A 22,026-nucleotide genomic window follows, 5' to 3' on the forward strand; every position below is an offset into this window, starting at 1 on the left:
AACCTCCAGGTGCAGAGAAGTCTTCTCAGAAGAGATGATGCCTGAGCTGAATTTTGAAAATGAATTCTCCTTAATAAGTATATGGTAGAGAATGAATAGTATTCCAGATCAGATGAAAGGAATAGTATAAAAAATGTGATTTGCACTGTGAAGTTGGAGTGGCAGAGGATTAGGTTGACAGAAAAGTCTGACTATATCAGACTATCTAACTTGGATGTTATTTTGTAGATAGGAAAGGAAGAATCATTGCCAGCTTTTTTAAAATAACAGCTTTATTAAGATATAATGCAGGCTGAGATTGAGGCTCAGTGGTAGAGTGCTTGTCTCGCATGTGTGAGGCACTGGGTTCAATCCTCAGCACCACATAAAAATAAATAAATAAAGGTATTGTGTCCATCTACAACTAAAAACAAATATTAATTAAAAATATATAATGCACCAAATAAAATTTACCCATTTAAGGTATACATTTCAGAGGTTTTTAATATATTCACCCATACCACTATCCAATTATAGAGCCTTTTCATCACCTCAAAAAGAAACTTCACCCTATTTCTCTCTCTTTTTAGCTCTTGGCAACCACTAATCTTTTATTTCTACGGATTTGCTTGTTCTGGACATTTCATACCAATGGAACATGTCATTATCTGCTATTAAATAGAACACAGGTTCACATTTCAGTAAGATAATGCTGGCAGAAATGAGGAAGATGAGTTATAGGAGACCAACTCTGGAAGCACACAGACCACTTAGCACAGTATTGAAACATTCAGAGGAAGAATGATAAGGCCCTCAACTAGGGCAACAGTAATAGGAATAAAAAGAGAGGGACCAGTTTGAAAATGTTTAGAAGTTAAAATTGGTGGAAATAAGAGTAAAAAGTCTAGGATGAATTCCAGGTTTCTAGTTTAGTAAACTGGGTAGAAAGTGGCAATACCAAAAGACATAAAAATAAAAGCTAGGGGCTTGTGGGTGTAACTCAGTGGTAGAGCCTGTGCTTAGCATGCTTGAGGTCCTGGGTTCAATTACCAACACATGTGTGCACGTATACAAAACTAAAAAACAAAACGAACATAAAAAAATAGTTTTCTAAGTAAAATATTGGGTTTTTTTTTGGGGGGGGGGAATGAGTTCAGGTTTGTATGAATGGAGTTCAATATGAGTAATCCAGGAGATGTCCAGAAGATTAGATATGCAACTTACCAAAAAAAAAAAAAAAAAGTGGGGGGCTAGGGCTCAGTATATACATTTGAGTCATCAGCACAGAGGTGGTAATTAGAAATGAAGTACCAGAAGAGCATATAGGTCCAAGACAGTACTCTTGAAAGATTCATCTATGGGATGGGAAGAAGAGCCTCCATTGGAGTCTACAGAGTAGCCAAAGGTAGAGAAGGGAACCCAAAACTGTAGAATCATAGAAGCCAGTTGAGAATAAAAAAGTAGTGGGAATAGTCTCCAACTAGGTGCTAATAGCTAGTCTTAGCTGCATGGCTCTGACTGCCATATTCTGTACATACCCAATACTAACACAATTCTTGAATCATACACAGATGAAGAAATTAATTAGCTGTGGCATGAACAGAAAGACCAAATAACCTAAGAACTATTTTTTGTCTATTGAGCTGTTAGGGAACTCACTGGGATCTTCAATGAGACTATTTCCAGCAGAAGCCACTGAGTGGAAGAAAAGGAAGAAAAAAGTGTCACAAGCTAAACCTGACTAGCTTAGTGTTTTGTTTGTTTTGGTACTGGGTAGGAATGCTTTACCACTGAACTATATTCCCGGTCCTTTTGTTGAGGCAGTGTCTCAGTTGCTGAGGCCTTTCAGCCTCCTGAGTCACTGGAAAGACAGGCATGCACATCTATGGCTGGTTTAGCTTAGATTTCTTAAAGGGCAGGCTCAGGGTTTTTTTGGGAAACTTGAAGCTAATCCTGGTCAGGGCTCCTCATTTTTCTTATCACCTCAGATGTAGACTATTTGACTTTTTTTTGGTTCCAATGACCAACTACTGGCTATGGAGAAACCTTAAGAGAAGTGGCGGTCCATTCCCACTCTTAGGAACATTAGGCTATGCAGCCTTAACCCACACTGTAGGTCCATGATCATTCCTGCCTTAGCCATTTCTTAGCTGCTTCTGGAGATGCTACTCAGAAGTCACTTTCTACTAGATGGGTGATTTGCAGAAAGTGAACAGGCCTCTATGAATATGAATATGGGGTAGAAACTGAACAGCATTGACAAGGGTGGTATACTATGGCCACATTCTATTACTATCCTGCTGCTCCCAAGCTGGCTTTAATAGGGTTGTTTCTAAGTACCATAAAGCAAATAGTAAATAGGACTTTAGTCCAAGCCTTAGAGACAGAGTCTAAGTTGTTGGTGAAATAGGAGAAGAAAAGAAAAGAGACATGATAGGATAGTGCCCTTTACCCATGGCTTTGGCTAATGCAGACTGGCCTAGGGCCCATTTCTTATCAAGTCAGGGAGTTGGGATGCTGATTCGGCAGGACTGATGGGAGGGTCAAAGCCAGGACAAGCACAAGGACAGTCCTTCTTGGAAGCCAGACGATGTATATGTACTTGGGATCCAGGGTAGGAAGTGTGGTGAAATCACAGGCTCCTTCCAGCTTGAGGAAGAATGGTGTAATCACATCAAGGCCAGAATAATTAATGTGTACTTGATGCTGAGTAAGCAATAGGTGACTTGACAATGTCTTGGCAACTAGACAACAAGGTTGGCAAGGGAAAGGGGGCTGGTTTTGGTCAGATCGGGCCTTACTGGCCCCAGAAAAGTTTCCATAAGTCAAGGATTCCTGATCTCTGCTGCCTCTGGAGGAAGGGGTGGGGTGAGATACCTCCTAAGCCAGAGTGGCTTAGGGTTATTTTGAATGCAGCTATTTGGGGAGAGCTGGTTGCTGCTTTATGTTTGTTTATAGGTCATTTGGATACACTCTCTCCGCAGATAACAGCATTTGTTCAGTGAACGTATCCTTAGTCTGACTTATGAATTAAATATGGGGAGGAAGAAAGGACCAAACCAGAATCTGCTCCTGAGGTGTTCATAACCTCTGCTAGACTGTAAGAGGAAATAGCATACAGGAGCCAAAGAAGTTGAGAAAAGAGGGAGATATAAAGGTGAAGACTTAAGAGCAATTTGCCTAAAAAGACATGAAATTTTCTTAGGTAAAAGGGAGAACTGGATGAGGATGTGGGGGGGGGGGTGTGGCTCAGTGGTAGAGTGCATGATTAGCACACATGGGACCCCAGGTTTGATCCCAGCACTACATGAGAAAGAATGAATTGAGACCATCCCAAATGAAAGGGAATGGTTTAAGCAAAGGCAAAGGTTTGGAGGGCTTGTTCAATCTTGAAGTCAGACTTGTTTAAGACAAATTGGATGGGGGAATGCATAGGGATTCCAGGAGCAGGGAGGTGGCAGGTAGAGGTAAGCCAATTGGAGGAGCCAGATCTGTTTTTGCAGTGCTAGGGATCAAACTGAGGGCCTCACACATGCTAAGCACACAAACTGCAACTGAGCTATACCCCCAGCCAGATCAAACTTTTCATCCCAGGAAATGAGGTCACTTGTAATTGGTGGGCAGTGAAAGTTAGTGTAGGCTAGAGTACTTGTCCTAGTTTACCTCACTTGGCAATTTAAGGCCTGGGACTAGGGTCTGTGCACTCTGAGAAAAGAGGAAGGAAGGCCAAGGACCTGATAGTCTGTCCTACACTAGACTATAAGCTTCAAGAGGACAAGGATTTCTGTTTTGTTTATTGAGATATCTCTGGCACTTAAAAGACTGTGCTAAGAACATAAAAAGCAAGGGTAAATATTTGAGTTTGGAGACTGAAGTGACACCTAGGGTAGCCACTGAAGTTCCAGAGCTAACTCATCTCTTATGGCTGTCTTAAAGCCTCCATTTCTGACCACTGAAGTCAGTCAGTGTAGAATGTAGTTCACCAAGAAGCCCTATATTAGGGAGGCATAGGTGATAAACTCTATAGCTGGCTAATTCCCACTTGTGAGCCATCTTCTTTTCTTTGGGACCTCTAGAACTGCCTGATAAAGAGAGATGAGAATGGTTATTCTGCAGTGGTGGCTGACTTTGGCCTAGCTGAGAAGATTCCTGATGCCAGGTGAGTAGCCCTAATGGATGCTAGGGCTGCAGAGGAGATTGTTAAAGCTAAGGGAAAATCCAGCTTCCTCCCTGGAGGCTAGGACTTCATCACAATAGTTCAGTGTCAGTTCAGTGACTGACTTCAGTCAGTCCTACTCTGTACCCATCCATGGGAGATAAGAATTTCCAACATTCAAAAAATTTCCAGGGTGCCAGGCAGTGGTGAATTCATTTTCCTTATAATCTCACCCCACAGCATGGGAAATGAGAAGCTGGCTGTGGTGGGATCACCCTTCTGGATGGCACCCGAGGTTCTCCGAGATGAGCCCTATAATGAGAAGGTAAGTCTGGAGGATCTGGAGATCTAGTTCTCTTTAGAATCCACTTTTAGCAGAAGGTACTAAGGGTCAACCTTTATGTTCAGGTTAAGGAACATTCTTTTTGACAAGAGCAACGATGGCATCTGGCAATTGCCCAGTGAATGATTTATATGGGCTATAAGTCCTAGGTCTGGGCTTTTAAGACATGGGGGAAGATACCCTTATCTTCTTGTCATTGAGAGGGCAACTGAGGTCTGATTACCCACCAGGCAGACGTGTTCTCTTATGGTATCATCCTCTGCGAAATCATCGCCCGCATCCAGGCTGATCCAGACTATCTTCCCCGCACAGAGGTGAGCTACAGGCTTGGGGCCCAGTGCCACTGGGATGGGGCTGGTTTGAGCCTATAGAACTATTTTGTCCTTGGGGTGGAGTTGCTGGTACTCATTCTGAGGCTACTTCTGAGAGGCAGCTCCCAGCCTCCTCTTTTGAACAGGCCAGGATGGGTGGGGGATTAATGACCTGTCTTCCCATGTCCCTGTATCCACCCCACCATACCCATCCACAGAATTTCGGGCTGGACTATGACGCTTTCCAGCACATGGTGGGAGACTGTCCCCCAGACTTTCTGCAGCTCACCTTCAACTGCTGTAATGTGAGTGTCTTTCTCCCTGTGGCTTTGGTCAGGGGCTGTCTGAATCTTTTTCACCTGGTTAAGACCATAGGGAGAGGCAGCTGATTAGCCTCATGAGGGGACACATTTTCACTGGATGTATAACACCAACTGCACTGCCTCTTCTGGGCCTGGCCAGGGTCTCCAGAGCCCTGGACCAAGGGAAGATAAAAACAGCTTTGTATTACCCAATAATCCTCAGCTTGCAGGGCAGACCTACCACTCCTTGCATTTGGGTATTGAAAGAACTTTGGTCAGGTTTTATTGTTGGACTTGGGTTACGCTTGTTCTGAGGCACATGGGGGAAATGCTTGTTGGCCTTCCTTTTATATAGCTAGATAGCAAGGCTAGATCTGTTAGGACCAAAGAGTAGCTAGGCTTTGTTCAGGTAACTCCCCAAAATACATCAGTATCAGAACTCAAGAAAAACAGAAGAAACCAATGTGAGCGTACACTTTTGGAGTTTTGTATTCCAAACAAGGGGATAAGACACACATACAAAAAGAACTAAGATAGTAAAAGATAATGACAGTAGCATCTTTCCTGCCTTATCCCTGGGAATCATTCTCATGGCCTAGGGCCTCGGGAAAATCTCAAAGCTGCACATCTGCCTCTTAAAAGATGCTAGAAACACATTCAAATTCCACCTGTGGAGTGGGAGGAGGGCGGAGCTCATGGCTGGTGTGGATGCCTACAGATGGACCCCAAACTGCGTCCATCCTTTGTGGAGATTGAGAAAACCCTGGAGGAAATTATGAACCGCCTACAGGAAGAAGAGCTGGAGAGGGACAAGAAGCTGCAACCCACAGCAAAGGGTAAGAGATCATAGACAATCCAACTTGACCCCAACAGAAGAAATTAGTCTATAGGGTCTACCCCCCAGGGCTGTGATTGCAAGAACTTGGGTCTAGAAGGAAGAGGGCAGGAGATCACGGGGAAAAAAAGTACTGGACTCTTTTTTATTAAAGAGTTGTGACTTACTGCTTTCCTTCTGAGTGTTTCCTCATTGATGAAATGGGACATCAGGTCCTACTTTGCTTTCCTGAGTGAAAACACTAATGAAGTGGTACTTTTGTTGATTATGACTACTGAGAATAACCCAGACCTGACTCACTGTTCTTTAGGACCCTTAGAGAAAGTGCCTTCGGGGAAGAGGCTGAGCTCACTGGATGACAAGATCCCCCACAAGTCACCACGTCCAAGACGTACTATTTGGCTGTCTCGAAGCCAGTCAGACATCTTTTCTCGTAAACCCCCACGTACAGTGAGTGTCTTGGACCCCTATTACCGGCCACCAAGAGATGGTGCTACCCGTACCCCCAAAGTCAACCCTTTCAGTGCTCGTCAGGACCTCAAGGGCGGCAAGATCAAGCTCTTTGACCTACCCAGCAAGTCTGTAATCTCCCTGGTATTTGACCTGGATGCACCAGGGCCTAGAACTACACCCCTAGCTGACTGGCAAGAGCCCTTGGCCCCACCTGCTCGCCGATGGCGCTCTTTGCCTGGTTCACCAGAGTTCTTGCATCAGGAGGCCTGTCCATTTGTGTGCCATGAAGAATCACTATCTGATGGGCCCCCACCACGACTCAGTAGTCTCAAGTACAGGGTAAAAGAGATCCCGCCATTCCGGGCAGCTGCTCCAGCCCATGAGGCCATGGACTGCTCTATTTCCCAGGAAGAAAACGGTTTTGGGCTCAAGCCCCAGGAGACAAGCCCATGTTGCAGAAGTGCCTCTGAGGAAATGGAGGTAGAAGAAGGCAAGCCAAGAAACTTGGCTGCAGTACCCTAATCTATCTCGAGCATAGGACTGCAAATCCAGGGAGAACAGGATGGATAAGGGGGTTTAGTCCCTGTCTTACCTTGGGGGGATGAACCTTCAGCTGAAGCCATAGGGACCCCTTGGTGCATATCCTCCACTCATCCCTGGAGCCTGGCGAGCAGGTCAAGCCAGGCTAAACTTTTGGGTTCCTATTTACCCAATGGCTGCATGAGAGGGAAGGCAGCAGTGAGAGGCCTTCCTAGTTAGAGCCAACTGGTGATGTTAAACAAGGAGCTCTAGTTTCTACCTGACCCAAGTATAATTCCCCAGACAGGACCAGAGAACTCTTAGTTCTAGGTTGAGCTGGCAGGCGGTATTACCCTGGTTCTTCTACCATCCCAAATCTATGTTGCCTTTTTTGGGGGCATATATGCTACCGGATGGAACTTGGAGCTGACCAGGAAGTGATAAAGGGCTGAAGACTGGGGTGCTTCTTGCCAGTATGTCTAAGACACTTGAATAATTGCTGTTTGCACTTACTGTATGGTCAGACCACATCACTATGTTTCTATGCAGGGGGAGGGCAAGGTAGCATGGTGGTCATGGCTCTTAGCTAACCCATTCAAAGAACTTTTCCAGTTGATTAATCTATTTTCATATTTATAAAGGAGTCTTAATGTTCTGCCTCATTAAGACTTTCAACCTTGTGGTTGGGAGTGGGGCTGGTTTTGTAGGCCCTAGGGCCTGCTCTATGTTATCAACAGGTGATAAACACCCAGTTGGTTAAATGGTTTATACTTGGACTGATTTTTTTTCCCTTCCTGCTATAGCTGGAGCTTCGGGAACAGTCTGTCCTTACAGAGCCGCAATAAGAAATAACCAAAGAATGAAGTTGGTCAAATATTTTCATAACTCATTTCTGTTGATTTTTTTGCAAAACTCTCCCAAGACACTTTCAGATTTAAAAATAAAGTTGGTGTTGCAGGTGCTGGTCAGCCTTCTTACTTGTACCTTCATACCTCAGCCTCAGGGGTAAAGGAAAAGGTCCAGGGGCAATGCAGCCAGTATCTGTTAGGTTCTCCCACCTTAACTCTGTGTAGTTGAGTGTGACATTCACAGGCTAGAGAGACCCAAACAACTCCTTCTACTCTCAGCTTTTCTTCCTGGGCTGAGTATCTCATATAAATTGGGTCAGCTGCTGCCCCATGCCAGCTTCATCTTCTGATTGTGGGCTTTGGAGGAACGAGAGAACTGGCTCTTGGCCACTGTGAGGGGGACAGCTTTGCCACTCAGATATACCTTGTTGTGACATTCGGGTAGCCAGGGTTCAGAGCTGCAGGACTGTGGTCCCTGGATCACTCCCACATAGGCCATCACATAACCTGTCATAAAGGCATCAAAACCAGCCCGGTGCAATCCATCCCCAGGCACTGGGTTAAGACTGGCTTGGCCCCCTGGCACTTCTGAGGTAGCCATGTCAGTTGTTTCATACCTTGTTGCTTTAAGCTCCTTCTCCAAGTCATTTTTGTGATCTTGATCAGAGCCAGACTGGTCCTTTGTATCAACCTCAGCCACTTTCTGCTCAATTTCCTCAGCCTTTAGGTCCCCATGGACTTGCTTTGTGGGAGGACCATCCTCAGCTTCCCCAGAGGTCTGTGTCCCAGGCAGGCTCAACAAAGCCCTTCTACGTTTTTCCCTACGTCGCCGCCGCCGCCGCTTATCCTCTATCACAGCCTCATCAGTGTCAATGATAAGATCAATATCATGGGACCGAGGACACTGTGGTCCCATGGGGCACCAGCCATAGGCCTAGAGGTAGGAAACAGGGCTTATATAAAGGAGTTTCAAATATCAGAACTTCCCCTCCCCCAGGAAATGAGCAAGTGGTCTCACCGAGAAGTTGTCACAGATACTGGTGGGATGAGGACGGTGAGTTGCAGGGGTCATGCAGCAGCGATAGTCAATATGAGCCCTCATGCTAGAAGGATAGCTGCAGAACTCCAGGGTAAGGTGTGGGTTGCCACCTGCCCGCTGCTTCCCATTTTCCCGCTCACTACAAAAGTGCAAGAAGGTATTGGTTCACTAGATCAAAGAGAACAGGATTTTTTGTCTGCTGAATCTTAAAACAGTGCCTAGCACATGGTAAGTGCTTGACGAACATCTTAAGTGAATGAAACAGACTCATACTAGGCCCCACCCTTTTCCCTCAACCATTCCCTCACCATTTCCGGAATGCATATTCTAAGTAGGAGGCCGTGAAGCGGGCATGAAACTCAGCAGCATATTTGGTATCATAAATGCCTGATGGGAACATCTCACAAAGGTCAGCAGTGAAGGTTCCCAGGCTTTCAGGCAGGTGTGCATAGAAGTTCTGGTACAGGAACACCAAGTCTATAAGGCCATTATGCAGCACAAGGGGCCGACGGGCCCGAATTAGCTCCAGGAACAGTGTCCGTACTGACTGGCTCTGGCTCTCATCACCCTAGGTGGAAGGGAAGGGGTCAGATAGACTCCTCTACAGGACATTAATCCCAGGTTTCCCCACCTGGAAAATTTTCCCTTGTTATCTAACCCGATGTTACCCACCCTTGTATTAATTTGTCTTGTTTTCCCATATTGTCATTAGTGATTTCCTATACTCACATAAGCAAATTCTTCTCCGGCATCTAGCCTAGGGTAGGAAGAAATAAAGTCACTTGAGCGCCAGACTCAAGGTTAAGGAAGCTGAAGTCCTACCTTGTCATTGCCCTTATGGTAGGGTATGCCTTGGGCATACTGGCGATTAAAGTTGAAGCCATGCTGCACCAGGAACTGCACAGACTTTGGTTCTATAACATATTCTTCCATGCACAGCAGGGTGAGATTGAACACCTGGACCAGGTAAGAGTGTTCACCCTGAAAGAGAAAGATATCTGTTATATCAAGATTTGGAAGAAGAAATCCTCACACCTGATGTTCCCCTGCAACTCAACCCTCCTCCCCACAGCCACAAACTTGGGATAGGAGTGAGACAGCTCATACCTTGTCAGGCTGCAGCTTGAAGCAAGCAAGGCCCAAGGAGAGGATAGAACGGGTCCTAGCAGCATGACACACAGCCTTGTAACGTTCCTCGATGCACCTTGGGGTTGGTTTTGAGGGCAGTTATGGCTGAATTACTTCATGAAAGAATCAAACCACCCAGGACTGTGACTCCCCACACACTCCAGGGTTGATATCTGCCCCTCCTGCCAGGGCTGGAACTAAAGACTTAATACTTACTGGTTCAGCAAACTCTTTCTGTCTCCAAGCCCACTCAGTTCCTAAGGGTGGATTAAGGAAGGGCTGTGAGTGGCCCCCCAGTACCAGTCCCTTTAAAACCACCTGTCCTCCCTGTTTCCCATCTCATACCGTGTCCACAGCCACAAAGCTAGCAGTCTTTATGGCTAACAAGAGGGATGGCCACATCTCCTTGAAGTTGTCACTTTGCACATCCACCACAGGAACCTGGATTAACTCATCCCCAGATTTTGTGCATTTGTTGATACAACCTGGGTATAAGAATGGTGATCAATGTGCGTGCTCCCAGGGGAACAGACACCAAGCTAGCCATAGGGATTGGATTCTGATGTTAGCTTTTCTCTTAAACCTTTATGTCCAAAGTGCTTAACTGGAATGGACAGTGCCCTGAATTTGGGGAAAGTCTTTAAAGTAAGACTTCCTTCTCAGCATAAATCAGTAGAAAGGTAAACAAGGTATTCGAGGTTTCTTTTCCCGCTCCCTTTTTTTCGCAGGGTTTGAGGATGAGTTCCCTTAAACTCCCTTAAGGCGCCTCACTATTGTTCTTATGGTGCCCCCGCAGCCACAAGCTGTTCCTAGCATGCCCCATCGTCTGATAAATATTGGCCCACACCAGAGCTCTCAATACGTCCTACTTCCTTTCGATCATCAGGTGTAACTTGCCCCATTTAAACGAATCACAAGAGTTCCATCCAGACCACATCTCCCGACAGGCCCCACCAGCCCTACGTTCTCAACACTCCCAAGCTTTGCAGCTGAGCGCGCAGCTCGTGGCTGCTTCCAAAGAAAGGAGTTACTTTTCTGAAGGTTAAGATCTGTGTCTATCAACCAGCCCGAGGTCTTCCCCTCCCCCAGAGCACATAAACTTCTAGGGCGGCCCTTGGGAAGTCGCTCACCGTCTGAGACCGCTGGAGCTGAAGCTGCGCCATCGTCACTGTCGGCAGCCATGACGCAGAGCGTGCCGCGCGTCCCTCTCTTGAGCTGCCGGAAGACTTCCGTTTAGTCTCCTGGCTCCACTCCGGCGGTCGAGAATGGGGCGGGGTCTCACGCGTGGGGTCGCAGTAGGGTTGGACTTCCGTTCAGACCTCCCGGGCCCTGTGCAGGGAAGTGGGCCCGGCCCGCGCTGAGAGCCTATTGGCTGGTGCTGCGGACTCCCCGCCTGGATTGGCCGGAGCCACGCCCCTCGGTGTTGCGCGGGAGCCGGCGGAGGAGGTAATTTTTCTTCCCACGCGCGGCCTCGGGAAGGTGGGAACCCAGTCTTAACGCCTGCGGTGTTTGTCTGCACCGTTCTGGAATGCTTTGGATGGGCAGGGCGGGATTCCCAAAAGAGGGGGCACTGCCTGAACTGAGCTTAAAATATGCTTATGAGTTAGGCCAGAAGAAGGGCATTGGGGGAAAGAAAGGTGTTCTGGGCATGGGCAAATTCCCTGGAAAGATGGAGAGCTTAGTGCGGGCGGAGAGCATTCCACAGAACAAGGATGCTGAGGTTATAAAGCGACTGACTTTATGATAGGGAAGCATTTGAAAAAGTCCAAGCGATGAAGTAAAATAGAATTAAGGTTCTGGTAGTGGGGATGATGAGGAAGGGTCCATTTGGAAAGCAATTAGAAAGTACAGTTGACCTAGACGGTGTTTGGGCATGACTCTTACTACCGTGAGAGAGGAGAGAGGTATTAGGAGTAGTAGTCTCTTCCCAGGGACTCTAGTTTTCATTCCCTGGGCCCAGCAACCGATTCTCCTTGTTGATTGTTTCTAGGGCGTCTTTTAACTTTTCTCCCCCTACTGAGTCCTTTTCGTCATTGTTGAGTTGCTTGGACTTATCCCCTTCTTTTTAAAAAAGAAACACCGTCCTCCATTCCATTAATTAAATTAACAAACATTTACAGTGTTTACCTGGCTTTGGCTTTGAGAACACAACAATTAACAGAAGAGATCTAGTCCTGGTCCTCCTGGAGGTTTTGTTGTTGTTGTTTTGTTTTGTTTGTTTTTTACAGTCAAGTAGGGTGAGCAGGGCTGGATTATGGCTCAGTAGTAGAGGCACTGGGTTTGATCCTCAGCACCACGTAAAAATAAATAAAAGTATTGTGTCCATCTACAACTAAAGATATATATTTTTTAAAGTAGGGTAAGCAGACACTAACTGGAAGAATCACAATTAAGTGTGAAATTACAGTTAACAGCTATAATGGAGGGTTGGGATTGTGGCTCAGTGGCAGAGTGCTTGCCTCACACTTGTGAGCCTCAGCATCACGTAAAAATAAATAAAATAAAGGTACTGTGTCCATCAAAACTAAAAAATATTAAAAAAAAATAAGAGCTATAATGGAGACCTAAGAGAGTAAGGTGCTTGAACATTTAAGCCAAAACCTAAAAAATGATTGGATATTAGGAAAAACATAGAAAAGCTCTCTCCAAGCAGAGGAAATGGAGTGTATGAGGCCTCAAAGTGGACAGACAACTTTGGAGATTTAAGCCACTAAATTCAGGTAACTGTGGCTTGAGTATAGTAAGAGGAGAGGATGAAACAAGTAAGGCCCTGGTACATGGACCTTCAAGTCTATATTAACAGTATTGACTCATTCTTTTTTTTAATATTTATTTTTTAGTTTTAGGTGGACACAATATCTTTATTTTACATTTATGTGGTACTGAGGATTGAACCCAGTGCCTCATGCATGGTAGGCGAGCACTCTACCACTGAGCCACAACCCCATCCCCAGTATTGGCTCATTCTAAGAGCAAGAGATATGACAGCCAAAGCCCTCAAAAAGGTTCTTAGTGATCCTATCCCACCTTCCCATCTCTTACTGTTCACTCATTCTATTTAACCACATTGGCCTGCCTAATGTACAACAAACATGCCAGTCACCCTTCTTAGAGTCTTTCCACTAGCTTCTTGGAATGCCTCCTCTGTGTATCCACATAGCTAACTCCAGCTGCTTTAAGTTATCGGTCAAATATTACTTTTTTTTTAGTTGTAGATGAACACAGTATCTTTATTTATTTTTATGTGGTGCTGAGCATCAAACCCAGTGTCTCACACATGCTAGGCAAGCACTCTACCACTGAGCTACAACCACAGCCCCAAATATTACGTTAATAAGACCTACCTTGACCACATTATTTAAAATTGCAACATTTCATTCCCATTCTGGCATTTTATGCCCTTCATTTTCTCTACTTTTCCTCTTTACGCTAATAGTATTGCCTTCTAACATCCCATATAATTTACTTATTATGTGTTTGTATTGTCTATCTCTATTAGAATATAAGCTCCATGAGGACAGGAGTTTTTGATTTTTTTTTTTTTTTTTTAGTTGTAGGTGGACACAATACCTTTATTTTATTTATTTATATGTGGTGCTGAGGATCAAACCCAGGGCCTCACACATGCTTGGCAAGTGCTGTACCACTGAGACACAACCCCAGCCCAGGAATCTTTGATGGTTTGTGGTTTGTTTACTGAATAAACAGCTTGACACATAGTAGACAATCCATATATATTTGTTTAAGGAATTAATGGGAAGTCATTAAAGGTTATAAGAAAGGAATTGACATGATCATGTCTTGAAAAGGTTACTTTGCTCTTTGGAAAATTGTAGAATAAATTGTGGAAGTGAGTGAGTTTGGTAAAAGAAGTCTGGCCATGAAGGGGAGGAGAGTGGGTCTTGGTTGGAAGATTGGAGGAACAGGACCCTGTGGAAAAAGAGAGATCCCTCCTTCACATAAAAGGAAAAAGAAGGAGGTCAATGCAAATGGAGGGAGGTTTGTATTGTTTTTTTCACTGAAGGAGGCTCTTTCATTTATTTTTTTAGTTGTCGGTGGACCTTTAATTTTATTTATTTATGTGTGGTGCTGAGAATTGAACCCAGTACCTCACACATGCTAGGCAAGTAGTCTACCACTGAGCTACAACCTCAGCCCCAGGAAGCAAGCTCTTTTGATGAAAATGAGATGGTAAAGTTGAAACCTTGAGGTAAGAGTTTGAAATAGGCTTGGGATTGCAGCATAGCCAGAGTATAAGAGTGCACACTCAGTTTAAAAGATCAAGTTGTTTAATCTCTACAAACCTTCATTTTCTCATAGCTCAAATGGAGGTAGGCCAGCTACTGTGGTGCATACCTGTAATCCTGGAGGATCATAAGTTCAAAGCCAGCCTCAGCAACTTAGCAAGAAAAAATAAATAAAAAGGGCTGAGGATGGAGTTCAGTGGCTAAGCACTCTTGGGTTCAATTCCCAGACCATAAATAAATAAATGGAAGCAGTAGTAGTAAATAAATAAATAAAATGGAGGCAGTAGTAGTACCTGCCTTGGGGAGCCATCAGGAAATTGAAACACTTCATGGGGTCTTACATAAACACTGTTAGCCTCTTTTTTTCTGTTAGAGAAAAGGCAGCCAGAAGAACAGTCAGAGCAGTGACCTTATTGCTAATGGTCAGTAATAATTGCTAGATCAGAAAGTTATTAGGAATAAAAGTAGTTCACCTCTTCTCCCATTGATTTGCCATCTAGTCTTAGGCAAATCTTTTTTCCCTCTCTGATCCTTGGTTTCTCCTTTTTATCAAATAAAGGTTTTAGTGTAACCATGAAATATTTCTTAAGTGGAGAAACCTCCCACCCACCCTATGCCCCCAGATACCTTGAAACAACAACATCATAATAAGCATCAGGAACCCGTAAATACTCCCCAACAGAAGACTTTGGTCCTTGGCCCATATTGACCCTGGCTTGTTACTCTGAATTTCTCATGCTAGTGTTCCTGTGCTGGTCATGCCTCTCAGTGCCACAGAGAGCCAAGGGCAAACCCTAGGTGTTTTGAGAGTGCATGAGAAAAATTAGATACTCTGTGAGTGGTATAGGGATAGAAGTGACTATAACTACTGTGAGGCCCCAAGATTCAGTCTCATTGTGACTAACTACTTGGGCTGGGTCTTTCTCTTCCAGGCCATCATGAGGAAACTTCGAGCAGCTGTGGGAAGTAATCTGGGAAAGCAGGCAGCCAGCCAGGAGAGAAGGAAGAAACGTGCCCCCAATAGTAGCCAGGCCAAGCCTTCTGCTCCTAAGGGTAAGAAACTTGGTCCTAGCCAAAGACTCCAGAGGCTGGTTTCATTGGCTGTGAAAGGGTGCAGATTTGGACTGAGAAGGGAGCCTGGTATGACTTAAAGCATTAAGACACTATTTAAGGGCATAATTCTGTGTTGCTGTGTGACTTTGGGATAATTGCTCTAATTGGCTACTTTTTTACCAATAATACAGAGCAATAGCCTATGCTTTTCTTCCTTCATGTGACTTTCATGGGATCAAATGAGTTTATGAGCCTGAAAGTGTTTTGTAAATAGGGACCTTGCGTAGATATTTGTCATGTCTAACTAAAACTGTTGGGTTTTCATCATGGCCCAGAGACAACAGAGCCAGCAGTATCACTCTGAGAAAATTAAGGCCATAAATTGGGTCAAGGCTACTTACAGCTAGAGAACTGTGGTTGACTCTAGCTCCAAAGATTAAGCACTAGACTGGGAGTAGGGGAGGTCCTGTATAGAGTACACCGCCACAGGCTTTTCTATGTCCTGGGTTCCTCCTGAGGTGGGTTCCCTATGCAGGGAGGATCTCTGAGTGTCCTGGGACTCCTGCAGACCTGGCCAATCAGCAAGAAGAGGAGATATTTCAGGCCTCTGTCTCCCCGTACCATCTATTCAGAAATAGAACTGAAATAACAGCCTTCAGGAAGAGTCTACTGAGCTGGTATGACACAGAGAAGCGGGACCTACCCTGGAGAAGACAGGTAAGCAGATGAGGAACAAGGAGGGTTGGGCAGGAGAATGGCATCCAGGACCTTCCATACTAACTTCCCACCTGGGCTTGCACTGACAGGCAGAGGATGAGGAGGACCTGGATAGGCGAGCATATGCAGGTCAGTACATCTCCTGAAAGCAGGGGTACCTTGCCTGGAAATGTACAGGTCTGCAAGGCAGGTTAGCAGTACTCTCATGCCAACCCCTCTCCCCTAGTGTGGGTGTCAGAGGTTATGCTGCAGCAGACCCAGGTTGCCACAGTGATCAACTACTATACCCGGTGGATGCAGGTGACACCAGGGAAAAGAGGGGAGGGTTGGGCCAGACCCCAGAAAAGAGCCTGTACTTTGGGATGTGTGTAGAGAAATCTTCCTTCACTGCCCTAACCCTTGATCTCTTCTTCTTTTCTGCTTTGGAACTATAGAAATGGCCAACACTGCAGAACCTGGCCAATGCTTCTCTGGAGGTAAAAGCTATCCTTGGGTAGTGAGAATGGGGACAACTGAGGGACTGACCACTTATCTCTTTGACCTGTGACCCCACCTACAGGAGGTGAACCAACTTTGGGCTGGCCTGGGCTACTATTCTCGAGGCCGGCGACTACAGGAGGGAGCTCGGAAGGTAAGGGGTTGCCAAGGGCAGGGTGTAGAAGCCTGGGGCCTCAAGTGTTTCATAACCTTAAACCTTACCCCAATCAGGTGGTAGAAGAGCTAGGGGGCCACATGCCCCGTACAGCAGACACCCTACAGCAGCTCCTACCTGGTGTGGGGCGGTACACAGCTGGAGCCATTGCTTCCATTGCCTTTGGTCAGGTGAGACCATTGCCCACCCATACTTTGTGTGTGCTATCTCCGAGCCAAGGCTAAGTACTGAACTTCTCTGTACAAGGCAACCGGTGTGGTGGATGGGAATGTAGTACGGGTGCTGTGCCGTGTCCGAGCCATTGGTGCTGATTCCAAGAGCACTGTTGTCTCTCAGCATCTCTGGTATGATACTGGAATAATGGGGGACTATGGGAGGGGTATCTTCAAAGGGTCTTTTCCTCACAGAGGTGTTCTCTTCTTGTAGGAGCCTAGCCCAGCAGCTAGTGGATCCAAACCGACCAGGGGACTTTAATCAAGCAGCCATGGAACTGGGGGCCACAGTGTGCACCCCACAGCGGCCTCTCTGCAGCCAGTGCCCTGTGCAGAGCTTGTGCAGGGCACGCCAGAGGGTGAGCCTCCTGGGGAGGGAGCACTCAGGAATCCTAGGGTATGGCCCTTGCCTCATGACACCCCACCCTGTCTCTCAGGTAGAGCAGGAACAGTTCTCAGCTTCATGGAACCTGCAAGGCACTCCTGACGTGGAGGACTGCAGTGAGTGCGGCCTTAACCCCAACCCCACCCTCTCCTGCCCCTGTCAGGGAGCTGCCTATAGAAGCCTCGGTACTAGTTCTTTCTGAACTAGTAAGATCCTGCTGAGCCAGGCCAAGCCTGCTTTCTGGGCTTGGCACCTAAGCCTTCCTGGACTGAGCAGGGCTTGGGCATCTCTGTTTCCAGCTCCCATCACTGGAAAGTGCCAGCTGTGCCTGCCTTCCACAGAACCCTGGAACTACGCGTTGGGAGTGGCCAACTTTCCCAGAAAGGCCAGCCGCAGGCCCCCCAGGGAGGAGTACCAGGCCATCTGTGTTCTAGAGCAGCCCAGAGCCCTTGGGGGTACCCACATTCTGCTGGTGCAGAGGCCTAGCTCAGGTACCCGGATGCTGGGAGTAAAGTGGCACAATCAACAAGGAAGAGTAGAGAGAGGAGTCAGCAGCTAAGGCCTGACCCATACCTGGCTGCCCTCCCTCTCAGGTCTGCTGGCAGGACTATGGGAGTTCCCATCCGTGACCTTGGAGCACTCAGGACAGCATCAGCACAAGGACCTGCTGCAGAAACTACAGAGTTGGACTGGGCCTCTCCCTGCTACCCACCTCCAGTACCTTGGAGAGGTAAGTAAAAGTGGAGGGACCAGGACTGATGACCTCTGTGGCCACATCCACAGATCTATTTCAACCCCCTGATCTCCTCCCAGGTGAGCCACACTTTCTCTCATATCAAGCTGACATATCAAGTATATGGTCTGGCCCTGGAAGGGCAGACCCCAGTGACCACACCACCTGGTGCTCGATGGCTGACCCGAGAGGAATTTCACACCGCAGCTGTTTCTACCGCCATGAAAAAGGTACTACCGGGCTGGGGATGTGGCTCAAGCGGTAGTGCGCTCGCCTGGAATGCGTGCGGCCCGGGTTCGATCCTCAGCACCATGTACAAAGATGTTGTGTCTGCCAAAAACTAATAAATATTGAAATTCTCTCTCTCTCTCTCTCTCTCTCTCCCTCTCTCTCCCTCTCTCTTTAAAAAAAAAAAAAAAAAAGAAAAAGGTACTACCTTTGTCTTCATTTCCCCTTTTGTTTCCTACATTGTCTATATGAACCGATTACTGTGTAAATAGGAACACATACACACACACACACACACACACACACACACACACACATTTTAAGCTAAAGTACTGGGGCATAATGTCAAGGGCAGAAAATAGAAGTTTGGCTCTTTTGGAGAAGATGCCAGCCCTGTCCTTACCCCTTACTCTTGGCTAGGTGTTCCGTGTATATGAGGACCATCAGCCAGGGACCTGCAAGGTAAGTCTCATGGCCCTTACCCATCCTTCTGTCTCCAGATCTGAATCCGTGGGTTTTCAGTCATTTACTGGTTCATGTCTGGGTGAACATTCTCCATTCCAGGCTTTCATGGGGTCAGAGGAATAGTTCTTGATCTGAGGACTTTACAGTTGTTGGGTACAGGGTGGGGGGACAAGAGCAAAGTAATGAGGGCAAAACAGTGTGAAATGTTTGTGCAAAAGTAGGGCATTATGTAGTCTGCAATGCCCAAGGAGCCATGAACGTTTGGTTAGCTGGAGAAGTTGGCAGAGCCTGCCCAGGTAAGCCAAGGCATTAAAAACCAAGCTGCCAAATCATTTAAGGTGGAAGAGAGGAGCCAAATTTGTACCTCAGGAATATTTCCTCAGGCTGCTTTTTGTAGAGTTAGGCACAGATAAGATATTTGGAGGCAGCTCTACATATCAGGATAGAACCTGAGCTAGATTGATAAAGAGGAGATGCTGGAAAGAATTCCATGATGTCCTCTCCTCAGTACCTCCCTCTTTTGGCTTCTACACAGGGTTCCAAAAGGTCCCAATTGTCTTCTCCAACCAGCCAGAAAAAGCCCAGCCGGAAAAAGCCCAACCAGGGCCAGCAAGTCCTGGATAGTTTCTTTTGGCCTCATATCCCCACTGACACACCCAGCCTCAACAGTGCAGCCCAGTGATGCCTCTGAAAGTCCCTATCCCTGAGAGTCCTATTGTTTAATAAAGTGCTTATTTTTTTTATTTTTTGGGGTACTAGGGATTGAACTGAGGGGCACTCAATCACTAAGTCACATCCCCAGCCTTATTTTGTATTTTATTTAGAGACAGGGTTTCACTGGGTTCTGGAGCAGCCCAGAGCCCTTGGGGGTACCCGCATTCTGCTGGTGCAGAGGCCTAACTCAGATACCTGGATGCTGGGAGCAAAGTAGCACAATCAACAGGGAGGAGTAGAGAAAGGAGTCAGCAGCTGAGGCCTGACCCATAACTGGCTGCTCTCCCTCTCAGGTCTACTGGCAGGACTATGGGAGTTCCTATCCGTGACCTTGGAGCATTCAGGACAGCTGGCTATTGCTGAGGCTGGCTCAGCCTCCCAAGCTGCTGGGATTACAGGCGTGTGCCACTGCGCCCAGCTAAAGTGCTTATTTTTGTAGTCATTTTGGAAAAGTTGCATCCTCTCCCTAGCCCCTTTACTCCACACCTCTGAGGGACCCAGGAAGTATTGGGTCCTGATTCCCACTGGTTGAGCTTCCGTACAGCTTTAGGCAGAGGGAGGAGGCTGTGTTCTGTCCACATAATCTGTTCTCCTTTCCCCAGGAAGTGATGGCTGCTGCAGGGAGCACCTGCCAAGAGTTGACACCCAACACTTTCTAGGTCTCAGGTCAGCTTGATTGGAGCAGTGGTATAATCCTAAAGCAGGTGGTTGGGCTTAACCCTGAACCAGCCAGTCTCTAACTACATGGGTTGCTCCCTAGGGAGAAGGGAAGCACAGAAGAATTTGTCTTAATTACCTACCTCAAATACTAAGTCATTTATTTAGGGATACATTTCACATATAGTGAAAATTCAGAAATGCAAAGGGTTTAAAAAAATCACAAATTTGGGGCAGAGAGGGAAATACTATCATAGGGGAACACAAAGGGATGGGAGTGTAGCTCAGTAATAGAGCATGTTCCTAGCATGTGCAAGGTCCTAGGTTCAATCCCCATCTTGCAAAAAATAAATTAGTCCTACTCACATTAAAAAAAAAAAAAAAGAACACAAAGGCTTGTATTAGTTATGTCTGTGACCTAATCATGTAATTTTTTTTATTGTTCTTTGTATCTTGTGAATGTATTAGATATTAAATTGTAAGAAATGTTTTATACTTAAACAAACAAAAAACAACACTTCTTTGGAGCCCAGTAAGAGACTGAACTGCTGGCAGGTACTAAGGAGAAGCAGGGCACACCTGGCCTCTGAGGGTATTGCATTTCAATAGCTGGGCCTCCTCTGGGTGTATCTCAGGCTACAAGAAAGTGGCTGCATCTAGCTCTGGCTGTCCTCAGGCTTTCTGGCTCCTGGCAGCTTCCTCTTGTATGGATTGCCACAGTGCTCGAATGTTGTCCTGGCCAAACCCTGTGGCCCCTTGCCTCTGAATCAGCTCCAAGAAGAAGGTATCCTCAGCAAAGAGGGACTTAGTAAAGACCTGAAGCAAAAACTTGCCTTTATCTCCATCTAGCAGTATTCCCTGTCGGGCCAGAACGTCAGGTATGAGCCCTGCGGCTAGGATCTGCTTTTCTTTGCCTGGCTGCTGGTAGTATGCTTCGGGAGGTGTCAGGAGCCGGCCTCCGGCCAAAGCCATACCCTCACTGGCCTCCATGATGTTCGGCGTATACAGTCCTACGTGCTGCAGGCCCGGCCCCCGGTGCCGAACCAGAAATTGCTCCACCTGGTCCTGTATATAGGTAGCCCCCGGCAGAGACTCGGCCAGCACAAGGGTGGGGACAATGCTGCCGGGTGGAGTCTGCAGGGCCATGAGCCGCAGCCCCCCATTCCCCGACTCAGCAACCACTTCGAGGCCCAGCTCGGGATCCTCCCCTGGGTTCAAGGGCAAGTGGTGAAAGCCCAGGCAGTCCTGGAACCAGCGCCTAAGTGTTGGGGAGCTGCCGGGTGTGCAAGCCAAGGTCAAGTGGTCCACGTGGCTGACCCAACCTGCGTCGGGCTTGGAGGGCACCGGTCCGAAGCCCGGTAGGAAGGGCCCCTGATAGCCGGCACGCTCCAGCAACGTCAGGCTGAGGTTGCCAGCCGGCGAGCTGACCACAGCGTAGGTAGCGGCGCCCTGAGCATCCCGAATGTTAACTGGGGGCACCGGCACACGACAGCCCTGGGACGCCAGCACTTGGGCGGCGGTGCTCGCATCGTCCACATCGAAACACAAGTTCGTGGCGCTGGGCACAGCATGATGTGGGTCTAGACCGTACAGCGGCTCCCCGGGCCCCGCACCCTCATTCACCAAAAAGACGGCGTCTCCGCTGCGTAGGGCCAGTTGCCGCCAGCCACCTGCCTCCCGCGCCGCCAGGGGCTGGAAGCCAAAGAGACACTGCAGATCCCGGGCTAGGGGCTGCCCGGCCGCCACTTGGAAGGCGATGTGACACAGGCGGCGGGCGTGCACGGCCATTACGCGCCTCGTGGCCAGCCGGGCGGTTCTTCTTATAAGGCAGCTCCTTTGTCGTTCGGAACTCCAAGACTTTTGGTCCCTAGTTGGTTGTCCAGAGCCGGTTGGAAACTGGTGGAGTCCAGTTCTTCCCAGAGATCGTGTTCCTCGCTCGCTCTTTTCTAGGGAAGAAATTTAAAATTTAAGCTGGGTGGCCTTGGGAGCTCGGTTCACCTTACAGTGTCATCCAAAGTGGATCTACCTGGGGATCACCGCCCGGCAAGGG

General features: G+C 47.2%; 4 protein-coding genes across 18 annotated transcripts in view; 2 read left to right on the top strand and 2 right to left on the bottom strand.

The window, feature by feature from the left end:
• Window positions 1-7,838, top strand: part of TESK2 (testis associated actin remodelling kinase 2) — a 143,380-nt gene extending 135,542 nt beyond the window's left edge. Inside the window, exons 6-12 of one of the 2 annotated variants that reach the window (XM_081307214.1) lie at window positions 4,056-4,138; window positions 4,376-4,460; window positions 4,709-4,792; window positions 5,008-5,094; window positions 5,810-5,927; window positions 6,237-6,718; window positions 7,702-7,838. In XM_081307214.1, the coding sequence (XP_081163340.1) occupies window positions 4,056-4,138; window positions 4,376-4,460; window positions 4,709-4,792; window positions 5,008-5,094; window positions 5,810-5,927; window positions 6,237-6,718; window positions 7,702-7,743 (981 nt within the window). In that variant the 3' untranslated portion in view covers window positions 7,744-7,838. Of the gene's footprint in view, window positions 1-4,055; window positions 4,139-4,375; window positions 4,461-4,708; window positions 4,793-5,007; window positions 5,095-5,809; window positions 5,928-6,236; window positions 6,903-7,701 lie in introns of those variants that run through there. The other variant, XM_081307213.1, reaches the window with a different exon arrangement.
• On the bottom strand, window positions 196-11,181 carry TOE1 (target of EGR1, exonuclease). 4 transcript variants are annotated; one of them, XM_081307218.1, is made up of 9 exons: window positions 11,044-11,181; window positions 10,259-10,398; window positions 10,130-10,170; window positions 9,893-9,989; window positions 9,608-9,766; window positions 9,094-9,353; window positions 8,765-8,924; window positions 8,364-8,680; window positions 196-403 (listed from the first exon to the last, which is right to left on the bottom strand). In XM_081307218.1, exons 1-9 carry the CDS (start codon window positions 11,093-11,095, stop codon window positions 355-357), a joined length of 1,275 nt encoding a protein of 424 aa, XP_081163344.1. In that variant the 5' UTR covers window positions 11,096-11,181; the 3' UTR covers window positions 196-354. The 4 variants fall into 4 exon arrangements, with proteins under 4 accessions (XP_081163344.1, XP_081163341.1, XP_081163342.1 ...); XM_081307217.1 differs by lacking the exon at window positions 196-403 and adding an exon at window positions 8,067-8,253; XM_081307215.1 differs by lacking the exon at window positions 196-403 and having other exon boundaries at window positions 8,058-8,680.
• A 57-nt stretch (window positions 11,182-11,238) lies between these two features.
• MUTYH (mutY DNA glycosylase) lies at window positions 11,239-19,690 on the top strand. 11 transcript variants are annotated; one of them, XM_081307207.1, is made up of 16 exons: window positions 11,239-11,359; window positions 15,093-15,213; window positions 15,749-15,930; window positions 16,020-16,059; window positions 16,157-16,230; window positions 16,365-16,406; window positions 16,490-16,561; window positions 16,639-16,752; window positions 16,829-16,926; window positions 17,009-17,153; window positions 17,232-17,295; window positions 17,479-17,670; window positions 17,773-17,909; window positions 17,993-18,142; window positions 18,561-18,602; window positions 19,141-19,684. In XM_081307207.1, exons 2-16 carry the CDS (start codon window positions 15,099-15,101, stop codon window positions 19,285-19,287), a joined length of 1,614 nt encoding a protein of 537 aa, XP_081163333.1. In that variant the 5' UTR covers window positions 11,239-11,359; window positions 15,093-15,098; the 3' UTR covers window positions 19,288-19,684. The 11 variants fall into 11 exon arrangements, with proteins under 11 accessions (XP_081163333.1, XP_081163336.1, XP_081163334.1 ...); XM_081307210.1 differs by having other exon boundaries at window positions 17,521-17,670; XM_081307208.1 differs by having other exon boundaries at window positions 15,782-15,930.
• Window positions 19,691-19,710: 20 nt separating this feature from the next.
• HPDL (4-hydroxyphenylpyruvate dioxygenase like) lies at window positions 19,711-21,775 on the bottom strand. Its single transcript, XM_081307228.1, has one exon. It carries the CDS (start codon window positions 21,762-21,764, stop codon window positions 20,649-20,651), a length of 1,116 nt encoding a protein of 371 aa, XP_081163354.1. The 5' UTR covers window positions 21,765-21,775; the 3' UTR covers window positions 19,711-20,648.
• Window positions 21,776-22,026: the final 251 nt, after the last annotated feature.

Source organism: Spermophilus citellus, assembly GCF_964194105.1.
Source record: "Spermophilus citellus genome assembly, chromosome: 9".
In the NCBI taxonomy this organism is placed as follows: Eukaryota; Metazoa; Chordata; class Mammalia; order Rodentia; family Sciuridae; genus Spermophilus; species Spermophilus citellus.

Coding starts and splice junctions, on each gene's coding strand:
- HPDL (XM_081307228.1), bottom strand. CDS start 21,764: ATGGCCGTGCACGCCCGCCGCCTGTGTCACATCGCCTTCCAAGTGGCG.
- MUTYH (XM_081307201.1), top strand. CDS start 15,099: ATGAGGAAACTTCGAGCAGCTGTGGGAAGTAATCTGGGAAAGCAGGCA. Junction 15,214..15,748: donor CAAGCCTTCTGCTCCTAAGG/GTAAGAAACTTG, acceptor TTCCCTATGCAG/GGAGGATCTCTGAGTGTCCT. Junction 16,562..16,638: donor TACAGGAGGGAGCTCGGAAG/GTAAGGGGTTGC, acceptor TACCCCAATCAG/GTGGTAGAAGAGCTAGGGGG.
- TOE1 (XM_081307215.1), bottom strand. CDS start 11,095: ATGGCTGCCGACAGTGACGATGGCGCAGCTTCAGCTCCAGCGGTCTCA. Junction 10,399..11,043: donor AGCTCCAGCGGTCTCAGACG/GTGAGCGACTTC, acceptor TCTTATACCCAG/GTTGTATCAACAAATGCACA. Junction 8,681..8,764: donor GTATCTGTGACAACTTCTCG/GTGAGACCACTT, acceptor TCCTACCTCTAG/GCCTATGGCTGGTGCCCCAT.